The sequence below is a fragment of the Syngnathus floridae genome, chromosome 8 (genome assembly GCF_059516105.1).
Source record: "Syngnathus floridae isolate MCC-2025c chromosome 8, RoL_Sflo_1.0, whole genome shotgun sequence".
Taxonomy (NCBI): Eukaryota; Metazoa; Chordata; class Actinopteri; order Syngnathiformes; family Syngnathidae; genus Syngnathus; species Syngnathus floridae.
The window spans coordinates 1429888-1448742 of NC_142420.1; the positions used below are offsets into that span (position 1 = coordinate 1429888).

The following is an 18855-nucleotide window of genomic DNA, read 5'->3' on the forward strand; positions in this document are numbered from 1 at the left end:
CATCAGTTGTAGTTGGTTGAAAAACACGTGGACGCTGCTGTGCCTTCCCATGATGGACGTGGCCCCGCCCATCTTTCCCGACACGCTGCTGGACGACGGCACGGTGCCGTGCGTCGAGTGGCCGTACCTTCTGCACCCGCTCCTGTACGTCATCGGCGCAGCCGTGGCCTACTGGGGCACCGTGCTGCTCCGACTCAGCACGCGGCTTCTTTCGTTGCTCTTAGCGCTGCTGCACAGGTACCAACAATTAAGTCTTTTTTTCGTCTAGTAATGCTTGTCGATTTTGGATTGAATTCCACTGACGACCACTGGATGGAGGCAAACTATTTAGTTGAGTCGGGTACATTTCAAAGAGCAATTAAAAAAAAAGTATTTTGTTGAAAAGTAATGAGTAGCATCCCCTGTAATCCTGCTTTTTACGCCTACAGTTGATGGTTAAACATGCAGCATGGACATTTTTGGTGTATCAAAGAAACACAACAACAAGGGGTTCTTATTAATTGTTCCCGTACCAGATCGTCCATCTCAAGACACTGCGGCACTCTGCGCCTCCCCGCTCAGCTCATCATCATGGTACTTCTGACCATTTTGGGCTGGAACACCTGTGGAGCAATTTCAATCATGGCTGCCTTTGGCATTCACCTGTACAGGGTGAGTGAATGAAAAAGAAAAATGTCCCTTTCTAGGTTTTTGTTTGAATCATAACACGAATGTGCCCATTGTACATCATGTCAAAAGGTCTTTGCAATTGTGTGTCCAGGTACTGAGACTACAGATGACAGAAAGATCCTTGCGTCACATACTCAATCTGGTGAGAAAAAAGTCAACCACGCAATGCAATTGAGCACAGCCACAAATTTCAATTTTTCCCGCAACCGCTTCCAGGCCCCTCAGACGCACAGAAAACATTCCGGAACGGAGTCCAGAGAATGCGAGAGTGCGCCGCTGCTGTCAGAGTGTGTTTTGCGGGAAATCCGTGATGACCTGCAGCTCCACCTGTGTCTGTCGGCGCTCTTCACCGTCCCCGTCGTCCTCAGCGCACCCTCGCTCGTCTACTGGAGCCGTAACCTGAGGTGCATTTCGGCACTATAACCAGTATTCCATATTATTTGATTTTTCTAATGCAAAGTTCTGGACTTTGATCTCAGGGAATCTGCGGACAAAGTCAAGATCCTTTTTTTTAACGCGATGATTTACTTGTTGCTCTCTGTTCTTTGGCAGCTACTCCACCCAGCTGAATCAGGACCCTTATTGGCCGTACTTTGTCCCCCTGTGCGGCATCTACTTGAGGCTCGTCAACTGCGACAGTCAGCGGCTCACCGACAGGTAGGTGCACGCACACACGCACGCACGCAGAAATACAGCCACAGCATCCCAACATAGACTTGCCCTTTCCCTCCCCCCAGTAAACTGCTGCCCCTGATGTCATTTCTCCTGTTGCCCGTGTCCATCGCTATGGTGATCTTCTGCCCATTCCATCTATACAGAGTGACGTACTTCCTGTTGGGAGCCCTGGCCCCCCTGGCGTTATGTTGTCTCTGACGGTAGTTGTTTCTGTTTTTGGGTTTCTTTTTTTCTTTTCTAACAAGCCTCGCCACTCAAAGGTCTTTTTTGTGAACACTCAGTGGAGCAGAGCCATAGATATACATGACTCGGCGAACCACACTGGCGCCTTGACTAACGAGCGGTTGAATTGCCAAAGACGGCCGGGCTCGCGAAAGTTGCGCTGATGTCGCAGTCGTCGTAACCCTTTAAGCAATGGCGATGTCGCACACAAACGGTGCAGCAACACATAGAGCGGTGGGGCTCCAGTGAATAGCGAAGGTCCTCTGAAAAATGTCTGAATATTACTGTGCCTTACTGAGCTCAGATGAGACTTTTCTTGGTGCATTAGATTTTTCGGCAGTATTTTTAAGCAGTATACTGCCCTCTAGTGGAAAAGGAGCAGTACAACGTCAATGGGCGTGGAAGCGTCAAATTAACATTTTACATTCTCTGTCATTTAACTATGTTGTTTGAAGTGCAATTTTTCTCATCACAAAAAAGCTGGAACAGATTATCGCACCGGAACGTAGACAAAGGATTTGAGATTTGGCACTCGTATCACGAGTCAAGGCACCACTGTACCTGCCAAAAAGGAGCAAGCCGGTGAGCCAAGTTTGCCTTCCGCTGTGTGTCTATAGCTCTGCCCCAAGTAACACTTGGGATGCGTAAGCTCATCGACAGGGCTTGAACCCTGTGAATGTTTTTATGATTTTTAATTTATGGCATGATACTGTTCACTGTGTATAAAGTCCTACACTGCCTTTACCGACGGACTGTTGAAGCTCAGCCTCATCTCCTGCCAGTCGTCACGCATTCCAGCCAGGCCAAAGTCGACGCCGCACACAAGCCAATGCAGTACACGAAGAACACAACGGGAAGCCTTCATGTCCTCGGTAACCTCTCCTCCTCTTCTTCTTCTCTTTTTCAATGTCCTCTCTCCCTTGTCCTCCTCCTCTCCTCCGGCGGTCCCCAACCCCCAGTTGCTCATTCACATTGAATCAAAAGGACATAATGAAGGAAAAAGTTGACTTTTGAATGTGACTTGTTGCCCCTCCCGTCAAATGCAAAATGACACAGCCAATAGTTTTTGCACAGTGGTAAGCTGTCCCCTTCTCAATTGTGGGGGAAAGCTTTCAATTGACCTCAGTCTGTGCGGACACCAGATGCCTTCACACGAGCTGGCTTTGGTAGCCTGCCTCCCACTAACGGCGAGGCAAATTTGTGATCCCTGCCACATGATTTTATTGGCAAGCTTCACACTTGTTTCCAACGCTATATGGACCAAGTCGCTGTCCATTTTACTGCCCGCTAACACTAAGCTTGTCCGACACTCGTGTGCCTCGCTCGCTCCACCCTCCCGCTCAGCAACGGCGCAAACGCTGTTGAAGAACGCAAAAGTGATGTTTGCAAAACGTGAAACCGTGCCCATGTGTCAGGCGGACTTAAAAGGAGCTTACGGGAGGGCTAAGCATACAGCGCTGACCTTAACACTTGATGAGCCGTGCGTGTGGAATCATCATTTCATTTCAAGTGCCTCTTTGGAAACAAATAACAGCCCAAGTGGTCCTTTGGAAAGGCAGAAAGTGGGACTCATTTGCTGGATTTTGTTGACAATTTGTAATAACCAATAGCAAAAGCTGTGTGATGACGTGCCAACTTTTGTGCTTTTGGTATCTGTTCAGTGTCTACGTGGACGTGTCCAGCAACACTGTTTTTAGTCTATGTGCTCAATCGTATTTAGACCTTCTTCGGATCTGATGATAGCTGATTTTCAAATCTGCCAAATCTGCCACTTGGTGATACAAATTGGAAACTGTGAGGCCGATACGCGTGGTAACGCAACACAATGTTTTTGTGCAATCGTGTCAGCGCAGTTTAGTGTTGTGGATCAAATGCAAAACTTTCACTCGAAATTAATCACATGGACAAAACCCTTTAAGAACCCACAAACGGTCCTCTGTAATGACTTGAAACTGATGAGTAATAAATATAAACTAAAATAAAAAAATTGGAGCGTTGCCTTTTTTGTAGTCCACCATAATTCAAGTGACCTGGATGACATTTGATGCACTCTTTGCACCAATTGATGAAGCTAAGCCACATTCAAGAAGACACGAGCTGAAACGTCAGCATGTCGTAGCCAAAAGGTAAGCAGAGCTGCATCACATTTTCTTGGAAGAACACATACTGATATGTTTTCTCTTTCCCAAGATAACGTGTTCATCAAGAGTTGTGAAGATGTCTCAAAGAAGGTAAGTCGAGTTGCATTTATTGGGGCACACATCTGCTACGCTCATTGAATCATTTAGCGACGAAGTGCTGCAAATGGAAAGGAAAATACTGTCCGTGCCATCTTGCTTGGAGCCATTTATAGTCGTCATGGTAACGAAATGGGGCAGGGACACGGATCGCCCCCGCTATCAAGCTGTGCTTTTTATTGGCATCATTATCCCAAATATTTCCTTTCAAAGATGCTCTGTTTCTGTTGTTTTGGGCTCTGTGGAGCCATAGCAACTAAAACGCTGCGTTGTTCATCTGCGCTCCCACTTTACGGTTCCCTCCATAAGTGGAAAGGCGAGCAGGAAATTGCCAAGTAGGCTCCCGTTGAGCGGGCCGCTGCTGCCATTTCCTGTCACTTTGCCAGCCTTGACAGATGTTTGCAAGCACCACTGCGAGTTTATCTTGGACTGCTCGAGAAAGTCTGTCCGCCTGTCCATCGGTCCATCCATCCAGCCAGCCGTGATCTTAATGAGGACAAGTGCTGTTGAAAACGGACGGGTGGATTTCTTTGAAGGGCAGTTGTTGGCCAAATTAGAAGAAGCCATTAGTGAGTGGGCAATGAGCAATTACTTGCAAAGTGGGAGGCTGTGATCATCCAAATTGGATTTAGAGGACATTTAGGAAATTGTCGCAGTAAATGCTGTGGAGTTGCACCCCGTTGCAATTATTTCCAAAGCAAATAGCTCTCGTCCACCCGCTGGCACTCGCCTTTGCATTTATAGGAAGCAGCCCAAGGCACACACATATGGTAGGACACTATTATATCTTTTAGAAAGTCGAGCATGTTAGACACTGACAAATTCCTCATGTACTTCAACCCACAATTTGTTTCAGCTAAGTTAAAATAAAACAGAGGTAATATAGTTTTTGTCAATGAAAAAAAAATATATGGGTGTGAGAGAACGCATGGCGTCACTGTCTTTAGAAAACCAAAACTTAAGTGTACCTAATGGCGTGTCCGTCCACGCTCCGCCAGTGTGACGTCGCAGCCGCCAATCAATTACAGTGATCTCCGAGAGGCTCCGCCCATTCCGGAAATGGACGAAGCGTGTTATGACAGCTGAGTGGAAGAAGAAGAAAAAAGAGTGGGAAAAGTCGCATTTCTGCCGACCAACTGATTTGATTTCGTTCTTTAAAGTTCGGGTGATGCTCCCGGAAAGCGGCAGAGGAGCCCCAAAGGGTGCAGGCAGGCTGTCGTTGGCACAAAATGTGAGCGCGGCTCAGACTTTCGGCATCATTTGGACGACACAAGTTGTGTTGTTTTATGTCAAGTAACGAGGTTTGTCAGGTTGGTGTTTTGTTTTTCCTGACGACTTTTACAAGTACCTACTGCTAATTTTAGCTTTGGAGACGGAGTGTACTTGAACTTTTGTATGTTGTCGACGTCATGTTGTCAACGTCATGTTGTCAACAAGCGCGGATAAATGCAAAATAGACAGTGGTAATATTTAGTTTTTAGGGTTAGCTCCCAGTTGTTTGTGTGATGGCGGCCAACTTTTTTGTGTCTTTTTCCTTAGTGGACTGCTGGAGTCTTCCAAAAGTGCATCTCTGCTGCATCATGACGTCACTGGAGCAAAAAAAATCCCTCTTCAGCCTTTGAGCTCTGGAGAGCAGCCTTGCTGGGTCCAAACCACTGCAGCGGTAAGATTATTATTAGTTTAAAAAAAAAAACTCTTACTTTCAACTGGTCCTACTCTGATGTAATTTTAACCCTCACCCTATACTTGGATATATAAATATCTTATTTCATAAAAGATTTCAAAGTAGGGCCGGGACTGGTTGATTTAAAATACCTGTCACCTATTTTATTAGCATGCTTGCTTGGAAAGCCCTTGCCTCCTCAAGGGGGCGCAAATTCCCCATAGAAACCCTCATGATCTATTTTTCATGACGCCAATAGAAAACCAATACACGTCCCCCCTTTTTCCTCAAAAGTCTCCGGCACTGTCGGCAGATATTAAAGTCAATCAATCCTTTTTCAAATGTTACTTTAGAGACCAACATTTACACATTGCCTATGGTTTGCCCTGCTTTGTTTTGCATTCTTTGGATTTATGTTGATCATGACAGCTTTTGGCACACACGGTCAGATGCAAAACAAAAGCGAAAGCTCGCTGTGATCCCTCTTTGCCCCGTTGCATCCCCCATCATGAAATATGAAGTTGACGAGATGAAAGAGAGGAAGGCGCTTATTGGCCGGGAGCGCTAAAAAGCAGACAAGGGGAAGATTCAACGCAGTAAAATGAACATCCAGCATTTAATGGGTGACCCTGCAGAATCGCTCAAGCTCGACTGATGCGATTTGAGGCTTGATGAATCTTTGTGTTGATCCAATGAGCTTGCCGCCGCAAAGCTCGCTCGACTTCTTATAGTTGGCCGTAGCCCGCGACGCCAACAGTAGCCCCATTTTTGTGGAGCGAGGGGTTGGGGGGGGGCAGCGCTACGCCTGGCCGGGCCCCTGTCCTGACTTTGAACCCGATTCCAAAACTCATTTAGCAAGTGTTGGAAGGGTTGGCGCTTTGGAAAGGCATCCTTGTTTGTGGACATGTTGTGGATGTCACGCTAATGCTTGCTAATGGAGTCTATTAATGGCGCCTTGTGAAAGGAGCACGCTGTGCTGGGGCACGCTTAGCCACGACCATTGTGGACGCCGTCAACAGCCGGCGGCCCCTTTCATGCCTTTGGTCGCCTCACCGGCACCGTATGGACGCCCGTTTGGTCGCATCGGCGCCCTCGGGGCGGCCATGGATGGATGGATGGATGGAGTTTTTCATATATGGCGTTTTCCATAGATGGCGTTCATATCCGCCCTTGCCCCGACAGCAGATGCCGCACGCTCTCGCTCCGTCTCCTCTGTGGACGCGGCAAACCAGCAGCTCGGCGTCTTACGTCAGCGCACCCCCGTTGGAGCGGAAAGTGTCACTTCCTTCTTCCCTCGCAGTGGCACCTAGAACACTTTGATCACTGACTCCTTGACTTAGTCACGCTCACAACTTACTTCCTTTCTATCCAATGCTCATACATGCCCATCTTTCTTTCTTTCTTTCTTTCCAAGTCAATGTTGTGTAAAATGAGGCCGATCAAATTCTACACGTCTTCGGAGAGCGTGTCGGTGGGAAATCTTCGGCCGCTGGCGTCTGAATTATTTATAATCAATCAGAGCAGAAACCCCAGCCGGCCGGGGGCTGTCGGCGCGACACGCCGCGAGTGCATTCGGGATGAGCCATTTGGCGAGTTAAGGCCCCCGTTTACTGCTAACTATTGCACCTAATGACGGAGTTTTAATTTTTAACGATCGATATGCAGCATTTAAACAAGTATCAACATTTGCCTTTTTTTTGGTCAGTGGGAGTGAGAATAAGATAAGAGAAAGTTAGCTGGCGTTAGTTCCCGTGTTGCTCCGCCCCTCCTCCGTCCGGTTGCTCTCCTTAAGGCCTTCTCCAAGTCCGTGACAGTTCGCTCTTTGCCGTTTGAGGAGCGCTGAAGGGCTTTTTTGTGCGCCTTAAACCTGGGTGGCAGAGGCTGGCATGTTGACACGCTACTTGGCATTTTGGACCTCTCCTTATGGCCTTGGACGCCCGAGTCAGAACACACACACAAAGTCTCTCATTCGCCGCCTCGTGCCAGCAGCAGTAATGGCTGGTGGGCCCTTGCGTCAATAAATAGTGATGCAGCTCGCTACCTCAACACGCACAGTCAGAGAGAATCCCTGTGCAGTGTGTTGACGCCTCCAACTTTGAACAAACTGAGAGCGCTGACCGGCCGACACTATTCTGTACCGCTCTTTGTCTTTATTGACGGCAGCACAGTGGAACAATGGTTGGCAAGACCGCCTCGCAGTCAAGAGGTCGCCAATCTTTCCCTTGCCGAGTTTGCACGTCCTCCCTGCGTGTCTTCGGCAAGTGTTCCAGCTTCAAGCCAATAAACGGATTTCAAAATGATCCGGGCTGTCAAATTGAGAACGGAAAGGGAGTTAACTCGCAGATGTCGAGCTTGGAAGGCGTGCGTGACATTCTGTCAGGTGCTGCATCAGGCTCAGGAAATGTGTAGAAAGAAAAAAGAACAAAAGCATCTTATTCTGAAGAGTGATCCGTGACAGGTGGTTGTGAATTATTCATGTGACGTGCGGGGAGCCGAGCGGGGACGTGTCGGTTTTATCCCGGGGATTTTTTTGTCACAAGGAGAAGACAACAAAATTAAGACGGCTTGCATTAGCGCTTTGTAAAGAAGAAAAAAAAGAATGTACAGTGTCGCACTGTCGACTATGAACGCTTGTGATTGGTCCTCACCTTTACTATCTAAAGAAACACTTTGCACAGTCTAGCGAAAGTCCCTCCTAAAAACATTTCTCAATTTTGCTGGCAAGTTTGATAGCATTACGTTCATCCTCTCACGGTGTCGTTCTGCTCAGCGGCGAGGTGGAAGGAAGGTGCCAAGAGTTGATAACAACGCTCTCTTTTGGAGCACAAGGGAAGCTCTTGTCGGCGAGGACACATTATAGCCTCATTATTGTTTGCCCTCGCTTTCTCTCTCTCTCTCTCCCTCCCTGGTTCTCGCTCGCTGTCTAGCATATGCGCCGCTTCTTTGTGGAGGACAAACGATTGTGCTCGTGTAACTTTGCATTTCGCTGGAGAGCGCCGAGGTTCTGTGACAGCTTGACCGGCTTTGTCGTTGGAGAGATTGTGTCGGCAGTCCAGATGTCCCTGCAGATTAAGTAACACACAAGACCTCAAAGATGAACCCCAAAGGCGGCACATCTGCTGCAGTATTAGTGCACAAATCAATTTACGATCCAAAGTGGAAAACTGGATGTTTACTTCCCACCGCTGCAGTATTTGTGGACCTCCTTGATGTCCCGTTGAGGCTGTGACCACGCGAGATTTGTTGTGTAGCCTGCGGCGGCGGCGGCGGTGGCGAGGCCGGTCAGGTGGCTCGCTCGGCGAGGATGTAATCCCGCGGCTTCGATAACCCGAAACAAAATCCAATGTTACACAATGCCGCTGAGCCCAGCAGAGCGGAGGCTTAGCGCCGGCTGGCTCTCGGCAGCCACAATGAACTTTTCCAGCCACTAATCTGCGCGGACGCCATGAAATCTAAAAATGGAGCCGCAAATCTGGACAAAATCGCCGACAGATCGGGTCGCCTCGTCAAATGTACGCAATGAGATTTTGTCCCTTGCTCGACTCAGGATTTTCCCAGATTTGAAGAGATCTCGTATTGGTCGGATAAGTCAAGTTTGGACTCCGTGAATTAAATGTGCCAGGCGTCCATTTTGTGCGCCAACATTGTCCCGCTTGTCACCCCGGGCCGATTGTCTCGTGTCGGCATCCATCGGGCATTTTCACACGATTGCGCCGGGGGGGCGGCCGCTCTAATGAGCGAGCATCCGTGCGGTGGCGAGACGCACTTTTCGCATGGAAATGCCATTGTAAGACGCCGACACACACGCCAACACCGGGCCATCCGTGGGAATGTTTGTTTGACCCCACAAAGATGCCTTCTCACACGGCCAGCTGGCGAGCCCAGGCTGCTTGGCCAGAAGGAAAATACCGGATAACTGTGAAGAAATAAGAAGACATGAGGCTAAATTTACAACTGTCCGCCTTGACTCAAACATCTCCATTTTTGTTCCTTTTCTAATGTGAGACATTTGAGTTGTTTTTGTTCAAGGCAAAATTCATCTCAGGCTTTAGAAAATCAGTGAAGTGATCACATGCCAAGTCTCCTGCTATGATGATTGATTATTCCGTGATGATTATACCCAGTGTGGTATTTAAAAAAAAAAATCTTGAATGTTATTTAAATCTCTCAGCTGACAATGTAAGTTTGGCTTTGGCTTGGGTGCAATCCATAGATCACCTTTTTTTGTCTGCTATTTAACAAACAGCTACGACGCAAGATGAGAATGACGAGCTTGACTTGCTTCTCCCTCAAACAAAACCTCAATTTTCGTCTTTTCAGCGGGCAATTTGTTTGATTGGGACAATAACGCTTCTGTCAATGTCATTAACCGTGTTCAGACCGCATGCTGGCAAAATTGGCGCCACTGTAGAATGGCCGTTTATTTACTTTGCTGATGACAAATTATATTTTCCGCACTGATTTGAGGGACATTACATCTGGGTTTCTTCATCTTGTGGAAAAAAAATACCTAAAGTCATTGTAGGCAAGCGTATTTCATGGACACAAAGAAAATCGAATAATAGTCAATGCGCGCAAACAATAACAATGTCAAATTCTATTTTTAGACACTATTAATAGACACAAGCAGCCCTGTTCTCCCTACACACGTGAATCGGGTCCACAAAGGCCATTTTGTTGGGCATTGCACGGATGGATCCCAAGGGGGGCCCCTCACCTCTTTTGTCCGCCGCAAATCAACAGTGGCCTGCCACCAAAAGCCAGCCCGAGAAAACCCAGCAAATCCAAAAGAAAGACAAATATGGCACCTTGCAAGCGGCGGATGACTTGGCCTCGTTTTTTTGGGACGGATTTGCCTGATGCCAACAAACACGTTCTCACGTGATGCTCCATTCTGAATTGTGCCCCTTGAACTCAGAGTCCAGTCTTTGTCGGCGTCTCGTAATGCAAGCCCCGCCCCCTCGTTTTGTCTCAAATTAACGATCCCGGGCACTTGGCTGGCTGCTGAAAGCCTCCAAATTGAGCCGGCGTCCGCGTTGCTTAATGGACGCCGGCCGGCCGGTGCACGCGGCGACCTCAAAGATGTTTTATCCGCCATCATGAGGGAAAAATAAACCATCCGCCAAATGAGACATGAAAAGTTTCCCTTTTAACCTTGCATTTTATTTTGCATTTCTACTGCAAATGCTGTGTGACTCACTTTTTCTCCCGGGCCGCCATGAGTCACTCGACAAGAGACAAACGCGTCGGTAGCTCGGAAATTGCCGCGGCGTCCTTGCGAAAAGGTGCCTCGCAAAGATGACTCCGCTCCAGAGTGGATTAGTGCGACCGATGAAGTTTGTTGACATCAGATGGCGGGGGAACTCTCCGTCCATTCGCACGGCTCACAAAAGAAGCTCAGGCAAACCCAAAGTTGGCACGTACGGCCGGGAAAAAAAACAAACCCGCTAAACCCAAAGCAAGTATCCCCTCATGTTCCCTTCAGATTGAGCGGATGATGCCAAGAACATTTTTTTTTTTCTTTTCCAGCTCAGCCCAGCTCAACTCTAGAGGAAGTGAACGATCAACTCCGATCGGACAGATAATCCCCACTGAGTCTTATTCGGGTGACATGTCCGCTCGACGCACGCTCGCTCACGTGGATATTTCAAATAGCCGGGCGGATTCAACGGGCGCTGGGAATTAAGACAATCCGGCCTTTCTTCTTCTGGCTGGCGAGCGAGCTCTTCAATGAATGAAGGTTTTTGATGTACCCAATGAGTCCGTGTCAACGGCTTTGCCAAAATACACTGCCGTTTGAAAGTGCGGGCGTTCGGAGTCGTCAGTGCGGACCTCCAAACCTCACCCGGCACCCAGCTTTGCCAAAAGGAACCCGACGCTAAACATTGATCGGGGGAGCCGGCCGATTGACGTCAGAGGGGAGCCACATGTAATAAATTCCTCCCTAATTACTGTGGATGCATTGTACCAAAAGGCCCCTCCCGATTTGCTGCTCCACACGTCATGTTCTTGAAGGCCTCCTCCGCAAACGCCCCTTTGTGATCTTTGCCAGGATTTGGAGAAAGCAAAAGCTTCTGCCTCCGCTACGTTCAGTTCCTGCTTTTCTCGCTACACCTGCTGCGCTCTTGGAAGACCAAATTGTGCCGTTTTGGCCGTGCACATGTTTCAATGCAAACTTTCTGACCCTCGTGGCGGAATCTGCCATGTGATGTCCACATGTGTCCAAACAGAGAGGCCCTTCTGTCTTCCCGCTGACCCCTCCACTGCGGAGGTCACGGCACATTTTTCTCCACTTTCTTTTCCACACTCGCACGTTTTGGGCCGGGCCCACTCGGGAACTGAATTTGCGTCAAAGCATCACGTTTACTCGAAAATGGCATGGATTAGGACTAAATGTTTGAGATATCCGTGGATGGCATGTCTCGCAGCATCCAGGTTGCTCGGGCGGGCGATGGGGCGGGGACTCGCAGCCTCTCGCCAGCTTTCTCTGCCATCTCCCCAAAGGTGGAGCTTTCCTCGTTCCCGCTTGTGGGCCAACTTGTCTCCTTGCCAGTCACGGCTGGCTTGGCGTTGGCCGCCTTTCCTTATTCCATGTGGCGTTCACGTATGTCTACCCGCAAGAAAGTCTGTCTCGGCCTTCCAGTCGACGTGTTATTTTTATCGACCGCACGTGCGCCGATGATGCCGTTTGTCGATTTCTGCTTCTATCAGACATCAGGAAGAAGGCCGGCCGCATTTTTTTCGGCACCGCCCCTTGGATTAAATCCTCTCCCGGACTGAGGCCCCACGTTCGCCTTTGCGTGTCTTTAAGCCCTCAGGCTGCTAACACCTCTGGAGTTGTTTGTTGCGGTTGCCACGGAGACGGTCCGTCCCTCCTCTCCATTCCTGTGTGTCGAGGCAAAGAGCCCTTGACCCCGTCTTCCTCCCCGCTCGTCAATGACGTCGAGCCGGACGGCACGGAAAGCTCACGTGGCGTTTCCTTACGTAGTCATCTGCACTTTTCAGATCTTTCTTTGTGTCCCATCTTGACTGGCTTCAGTGCAATGAAGTGATGACACTTTTGTGTGTGTGTGTGTGTGTTTCCATCAAGTTGTGGTATTGCCTTGCGCCATCTGCTCAGATGCAAAGTAGCAGCAGCAGTCTCCTACTTGTTCCAGTTGATAATGGCAAAACATAGTACAAGTCATCTCTTTGTGTTTTTGCTAACGTGAGGCCGGGAAACAAAGAAGCCAGGCTGAGCTTTGAATTTCCCAACTTGTGCATTTTGTGTGTGTTGCTGTGCAAGATGTGAATATTTAATCCGGTGCCTCCTTCTGCCATGTATTAATCATGGCGCGGTCTGCTCGGGCTGAAAATAGCGCCTAGCAACCCTCGAAAATGTGTAGCCTTTGTGTGTATTTTCTGCTCTGTTGCTTTTTCATGTGTGACATATAGCACACGGTCTGAAGCCCCCCCCCTTGCCCACCGCACTCCGTCTGACTTCAGGGGGAGGCTGGCAACGGCGGCCATGGTCTTTGCACAACACATGTTCACCTTTTTAAAGAGCTTCTCGCTCGTCTCTAATTTTGGAAAGCAACATTTTTGTTCTGTACCAAGGCCCACTTTGGATTGAGGTTCAAGCTTTTTGATTTGATTCTATCTAATGTTCCACCTAAAAACCAAATAAGGTTAAGTGGGATGATGGTGGGACGGACAGGATAAAAGCTCCGTTTGACCTTCAAGCGCCTCTCAAATATGTCCATAGAAGTAAAAAATATACTTTTAGTGAAGCAAATGAAAATAAAGGGCCTAAGAAATATTCGGCGCAGCCTTGTATTTGTGTTGGAATGAAAAAGCAGGACTGATGGCTAATTTGCTCGAGGCGGGACAAAGGGCGAAATTGTCCAACTTGGTTTTGGGCGTTAAAATGAGAAGACAGTCGTTGTTGCACCGGTTGCATTTTCACGCTGCTGCGAGCGAGGCCAGATGAATTGAGCAAACATAGGCTATGAAACGCGAGAAGCCTTAAGAGAGCGAGAGGGCCCATCTGCCCACTGCGCCATTTTTATTGGGTCAACCTACATGATATGATATTGCGCAACCTAGCCACTGCCGATCTACCCGAGGTTTGTTCTGTGTTTATGATCAACACATTTTGACTCCGGAAAACGTTGCTATTTTTGCAGGCCGCTTCGCACCTAGTTAATGTGACACCATGTCATTTTTTAAATTTTTTTTTTTAATCGTAACGCTCTTGTGGAATGATGCTGCCCGATAACCACGTGTGGTGTGTTTATCTCGTGCGGCGGAGGAAATACTGATAAGGCATGGATGGAGCAGATGGTTACTAATTCTGCTCGTCACATGCAACTACTATATTGTGCAATGCGCATACGGCCGTGGATTGTCCTGCCAGTCTGTTTATGATCTATATTGCCAGGCAGTCACGCGGCGCATCGCTCAAGCCGCACTCAAACAAATGACACGGTCGTCATTGGTCGCCGTGCATATTACGTATGTTGTTGATGTTGTCACCTTTGACATGAGCCCCGTATATTCTGATTTATAATTGATATAAAACCTGTCAGAAATTGCAATCGATTTTGTTAAACAATACGAAGTCACCTTTCTAACTGAATCTCCCTGTCGACGTCCATCCTGTCGGCAATCTCTCAGATTTTGTTGGCCGGCCGGCCTGCCTGCCTGCCTGCGATTGTACGGCTTAAAATACACTTTTGCCACATGCCAAAAAAGCTTTCTCCCACTCTGCACAAATTAGCAGCAGCAGCAGCCCACACGCTACTGACACATAGCAAGCTATCAGAGCACAGACGCCGCAAGAATTGAGGAGGAAGGTGGGAGAAGAAACTAGACGGGCCAGAAGACAGTCGCGCGTTACATTGACATATTTTGTCAGCCAAAATGTACAGGTCGTAAAGTCACCAAACATTTTATTCTCTCTATGAAAATATAGAAGCAGCACCAGGTGTGCAAAATCATTCAAAGCAATCGCTGTGGATTTGATGCACGCAAGATGGGTGAATTGGTAAGCGGCAAACTCCCAAGCCCCCTCAAGTCCATGCTAATTGGCTGCGCTTGCAGCGCATCAATCTTCAGCTTAGCAGGGCCAACATCAGCCGTGGCGTGGCGCGCACTTCAAGCAGCCATGTTGCGGCAGGAATTCGGCCCCCCGAGCCAAACCAAACGGAATATCTGTCGGCGGGAACACTTAGGAAGAAACAAGGCTGACTTAACTAACGGCTGGCAAGCCTCCCGACCCGCCGAGCCCAGCAGAAGTGTCTGCGTGTGCGCCGGCTACACAGTGTGTCAATATTTAGAATTATTTTAAGTGACGCAACTTGTAAACGGAACGAGCAAAGGAACGCCTTTGCGAAGCTCGGCGGCTCTCTCTCTGCAACTATTTGGAGAAGCAATCAGTGACCGCAGAAAAGTCACTTTGCTCATTTACACTCATTTGCTTTGATCAATAAATAATTCAAAATAAGTCCTTCATGATACATGATTTTTTTTTTCCCCTAAAGTGTCACCATTACCGCCCAACCTTTGCATCTGGGCAGTGAAACTCTAGATGGGCACCTGCACGCCTCCTGTTTGATCAGCAGGGGGCCGCCCGCGTTGCCCGCGTTGCCCTCGGGCCCGCTTGCCAGTTCTCCAGATGGGCCCGCAGAAACCCACCGCCACACCCACACGCTCCTGACCTGGCATGGAGATCCGTGCCTGCTGCCAGTTTGGAGTAGGCAGTATTCAGTGGCAGCTACCTCGAGTCCCCCCCGCCCCCCGTATATCATACTGCAGGGGTGTCAAAAAGAAAATTGTTGCAGGTCGCATCATAGTCATAGTTTCCTTCTGAGGGCCATTCTGGCTATCCAAGCCTTATATTGTAGAAGGTATAGGCTACACAACAAACGGATGAATAACTGGCTTTAAAATCAGAGGGCAGTAAAAACTGTTCAAATACTTTTAAAAGATCAATGTTAACATAAATTGCTAGCAATATCTGTATTTTATAAAAGTGAAGACAATTTGTAATTTGTAAATGTGTCTTGGCGGGCCGCATAAAATGATGTGGCGGGCTGTATCTGGCCCATATATAATATATATAATATTTATTTTGTCAATTCCAATGTGAAAGTACGGCAGTTTATCACGACCCAATTATAGCTCGGAGGTCGTGACCTTCATGTCAACATGCCTAGACGCACGCACGGGCACACGCACACACAGCTGTCAGCATAATGGCAGCGGAGCAGACAAAGTAGGCTAAAACATTGTCTGCTCTGCTGGAAGACAAAAACAAGTCTGGCTCTGAGCACGCCACCATTCTTGCTAGACCTAAAACAATGACAATGAGTTTTGCTTGGGATTGACAAATATGATGATGAGGGCTGTAACGTTTCCTGGATGTGTTACGCAATCTATACAGTTAGCCGTAAAATTTTAGTGCTCTTTAGAAGAACAAAACAAAGGAAATGTGACATGAAGTTTTCCTTTCCAAGTCTGAATGTTGCTTCATGCCAGGACATTATTGACTTTAAAGAGTGGCCAGGATGCTCCAGCTTTCTGGTGTCAAAAGTTTTATCACTCACGGCTGGTTTGACGCTTTGTGCCAATGTTAGGTGGACGTATATTGTCTACATCTGACTGCGGACATTCCTCGGCCCTCTTTGGCTTCCTCTGGCTAGTTAATGCAGAGATGTGTGTGCTGTGTAAAGGCTTTTAAGAACCTGAGCAGAAGCTTCTGGAAGCCATGGATAATGGATGAGCACTCGAGACCTTTTGCTTTACGTTCCCAAAGATTTTTGCTGGGCTCGTGGACCACAAAACCATCCACGCGCTCGCATAAAGCCTTTTTTGTGCGCTTGCTATTTGTCCGTCCTCAACGGCTTCGGGATAAGAACCAGGACGTGAAAATTGTGCCCTAGCTGTCGACCAATCAGGAGTTGGGATGTAGGGCCAGTTGTGGTTAGAGGCGCTTCAACTTCTCAAATGTGTACGATAAGCTGCGATTCATCGCTTATCTTCGACTCAAAAGCTACGCTACTCTCAAATCCAAAGCGATGCGACGCCGCCATCTACGGGGATCTGTTTGTCATGACAACATACTTGACGAATATATTCATCTGTGGCAGTAAAGGGTGGAATTACAGTTGACAAACGTAAAAAAAAATATCAAGAATAGATTTGCATGATGACTTCATATCCTGTTCTGTGACGTTTTGCCATTTTCGGTTAATTGCTCCAGCGTTTGCCTTTTGAGGTTACTCAAAACTAAATGTGTGCACAGGGGCAAGCGTAAGTGCCGACGGGCCGGCGTGGTCGCTGGCAGCTAATGGCTCTCGCTCTATTGCAAGCTCGGCGCGGGCCCCGGAAGGCATTAGCGTGGAAGGAGAGCGTGTAAAATATGAATGAAGGGAGTTCCTCGCTCCAGAACAAAAACAAATGTGTTTTGCAAACATTCGATGAAATCAGATCTTTTCCATGAAGACGCATGATGGATGACATTTTGCACATTTTCTTCTCAAAGACAGACATTTTTCTTTTTGAAATGTCGCGTCTCAGCAGGCCACATCCGTGAGACGACGTGACCGAAGTGGAAAGAGAATGCCTGTGTATTATAAATAACCCTAATCAATAATGAATGACAGCGCAGCTCACGTTTTCGGAGTCCCGGTCGGTACTTGACTCTCGGGGCGAGGATGAAAAAAAGGTCCACCTCCATTTCCAGTCTCCAAGAAAAATCAAAGTTGACGTTTTGGGCCCCGAACTTTGCCGAACTTGCCGCCGTATTTGCGTGTACATTACGAGGCCGATGGCTTTGCATGATTTATTCATCGGTGCTGTCTGCCCGGCTGCCGCCGACTTCGACATGCCTTGAAATCATTATGCCACATGCATTATTGAATGCGCACGCACACATGCACGCCGGGTAACTACAGGAGATATTTAGCTGGGATATGCTCACTTACCGCCTTGTCTGGTTCTCTCACCGGCCAATGCAAATTATGGCACATGGGCTCGATAGTTTTTATTTTTTACCTAAAAATAAAAATGCAATAAGTGAGCATGCTTCATCGCTCCGATCGACGCTCAAATCATCCCTCCCCATTGAAATGAATAAAACGCCATTAATTCGTTCCAGCTTCCTCAAACATCCCAACCAAATATTCAAGGCAAGGCATCTCTCCCCATTGAAATGAATAGAAACACTACTAATTCGTTCCAGCCTCCCCAAAAATGCCAACCAAAAATTTAAGGCAAGTACGTGATGCTCCTGCACCATTTTTGCTTTGAACATGTATTGGATGTATTCACTCCTAAAGCAATGGCATGAAAGCAATCCTATCCAAATCCGCAGTGATCTTTGCCCATGGTCCATGCTTCCCACTGCCTGTTTACCGTCACTTAGGTCGCCGCCGCCACCGTGTCGGGTCATTGCCCTCCAGCGACGGGTCGCTTCCCCGTTCTAAAAATGAAGAGCGGCTTTGCGTACTATTTGGGCTCTTATCGAGTTTGCGGAGCTTAGGTAAGCCTTTGACGTCAGCGCTGCTGATAAGATGTTTGTGTGCGTTTAGGCATGGTTGAAAACCTGGACGTCATCCGCCGTTCTACTCAAAAATAGCTCTGGAAACGCAGCAGGCGGGCGGGCGGGCAAGTAAATACATGCACACACACGCACACACAACGGCCACGCACAGGTAAACATCAAGTCGCTAGTCACAGATGTTCTCATACTCTATACACGCTGATAACAAAAAAAAAATATTTCACACTGCACAGTTTTGTGCCAGAAACGCCCGCGATAGGTGAAAATCTCAGATCATATAATTTATTTTTTAAGCCGCCCACATTTTGTTATCATGTTGAAACACACTTAAGATCACTGGAAATGTATTTCAATGCAAAAAAAAAAAAATCTTCAACAGATAAAACTGTGATAGGTGAAATTCACTATATGATGGAGTTCAAAAAATAAAAATAAAATGTCACTCAGTGGCTATAAAAAGCCTTCAAAGCTTTATATAGCCACTTTATGTCTCTTTTAATAGGAATGCAAGATTTTTTTTTTTTTTTTTTTAAAGCAAGAAAAGTGGTTACCACGTGAAAAGGCCAGGCAGGTGGTGCCCACTCATCAAGTGAAAGCGTCTGGAGTGTTTGTTGGACTGCTGGTGGGTAGGAGGAGGGCTCTGCCGCAACTGCGCATGTGTGGACCAACTCACACACACACACACACACACACACACCGAATGCGAGTCGCTCTGCTCGTCATCTGAAGCGTCCCCAAATAAAAAGCAACGTCGGTCAAATCTTGACAGGCGAGAAAGCAGAAAGTGACCCCCGCAGAAAAACAGAGAGAGAGAGCGAGTAGGAGGGGCGAGGGAGAGCGAGGGA

General features: G+C 47.8%; 2 protein-coding genes and 1 long non-coding RNA gene across 6 annotated transcripts in view; 2 read left to right on the forward strand and 1 right to left on the reverse strand.

Annotated features, from left to right (window-relative positions):
• pgap1 (post-GPI attachment to proteins inositol deacylase 1) overlaps positions 1–3563 on the forward strand; it is an 8434-nt gene extending 4871 nt beyond the window's left edge. Inside the window, exons 21-27 of one of the 2 annotated variants that reach the window (XM_088382492.1) lie at positions 7–237; positions 516–651; positions 761–811; positions 886–1073; positions 1222–1326; positions 1407–1544; positions 2295–3563. In XM_088382492.1, coding sequence (XP_088238618.1) covers positions 7–237; positions 516–651; positions 761–811; positions 886–1073; positions 1222–1326; positions 1407–1542 — 847 coding nt within the window. In that variant the 3' untranslated portion in view covers positions 1543–1544; positions 2295–3563. Of the gene's footprint in view, positions 1–6; positions 238–515; positions 652–760; positions 812–885; positions 1074–1221; positions 1327–1406 lie in introns of both variants that reach the window. The other variant, XM_088382491.1, reaches the window with a different exon arrangement.
• Positions 3564–3651: 88 nt separating this feature from the next.
• The window catches only part of LOC148393839 (histone deacetylase 4-like), a 45411-nt gene continuing 30207 nt past the window's right edge, over positions 3652–18855 (forward strand). Inside the window, exons 1-2 of one of the 3 annotated variants that reach the window (XM_088382488.1) lie at positions 3652–3797; positions 5343–5466. The gene's annotated coding sequence lies outside the window, so the exon portion shown is untranslated. Of the gene's footprint in view, positions 3798–4879; positions 5035–5342; positions 5467–18855 lie in introns of those variants that run through there. The other 2 variants (XM_088382489.1, XM_088382490.1) reach the window with 2 other exon arrangements.
• LOC148393840 (uncharacterized) lies at positions 7070–18829 on the reverse strand. Its single transcript, XR_015859761.1, has 3 exons — positions 18562–18829; positions 17433–17502; positions 7070–9382 (listed from the first exon to the last, which is right to left on the reverse strand). It is a non-coding gene; the product is annotated as an uncharacterized LOC148393840 (long non-coding RNA).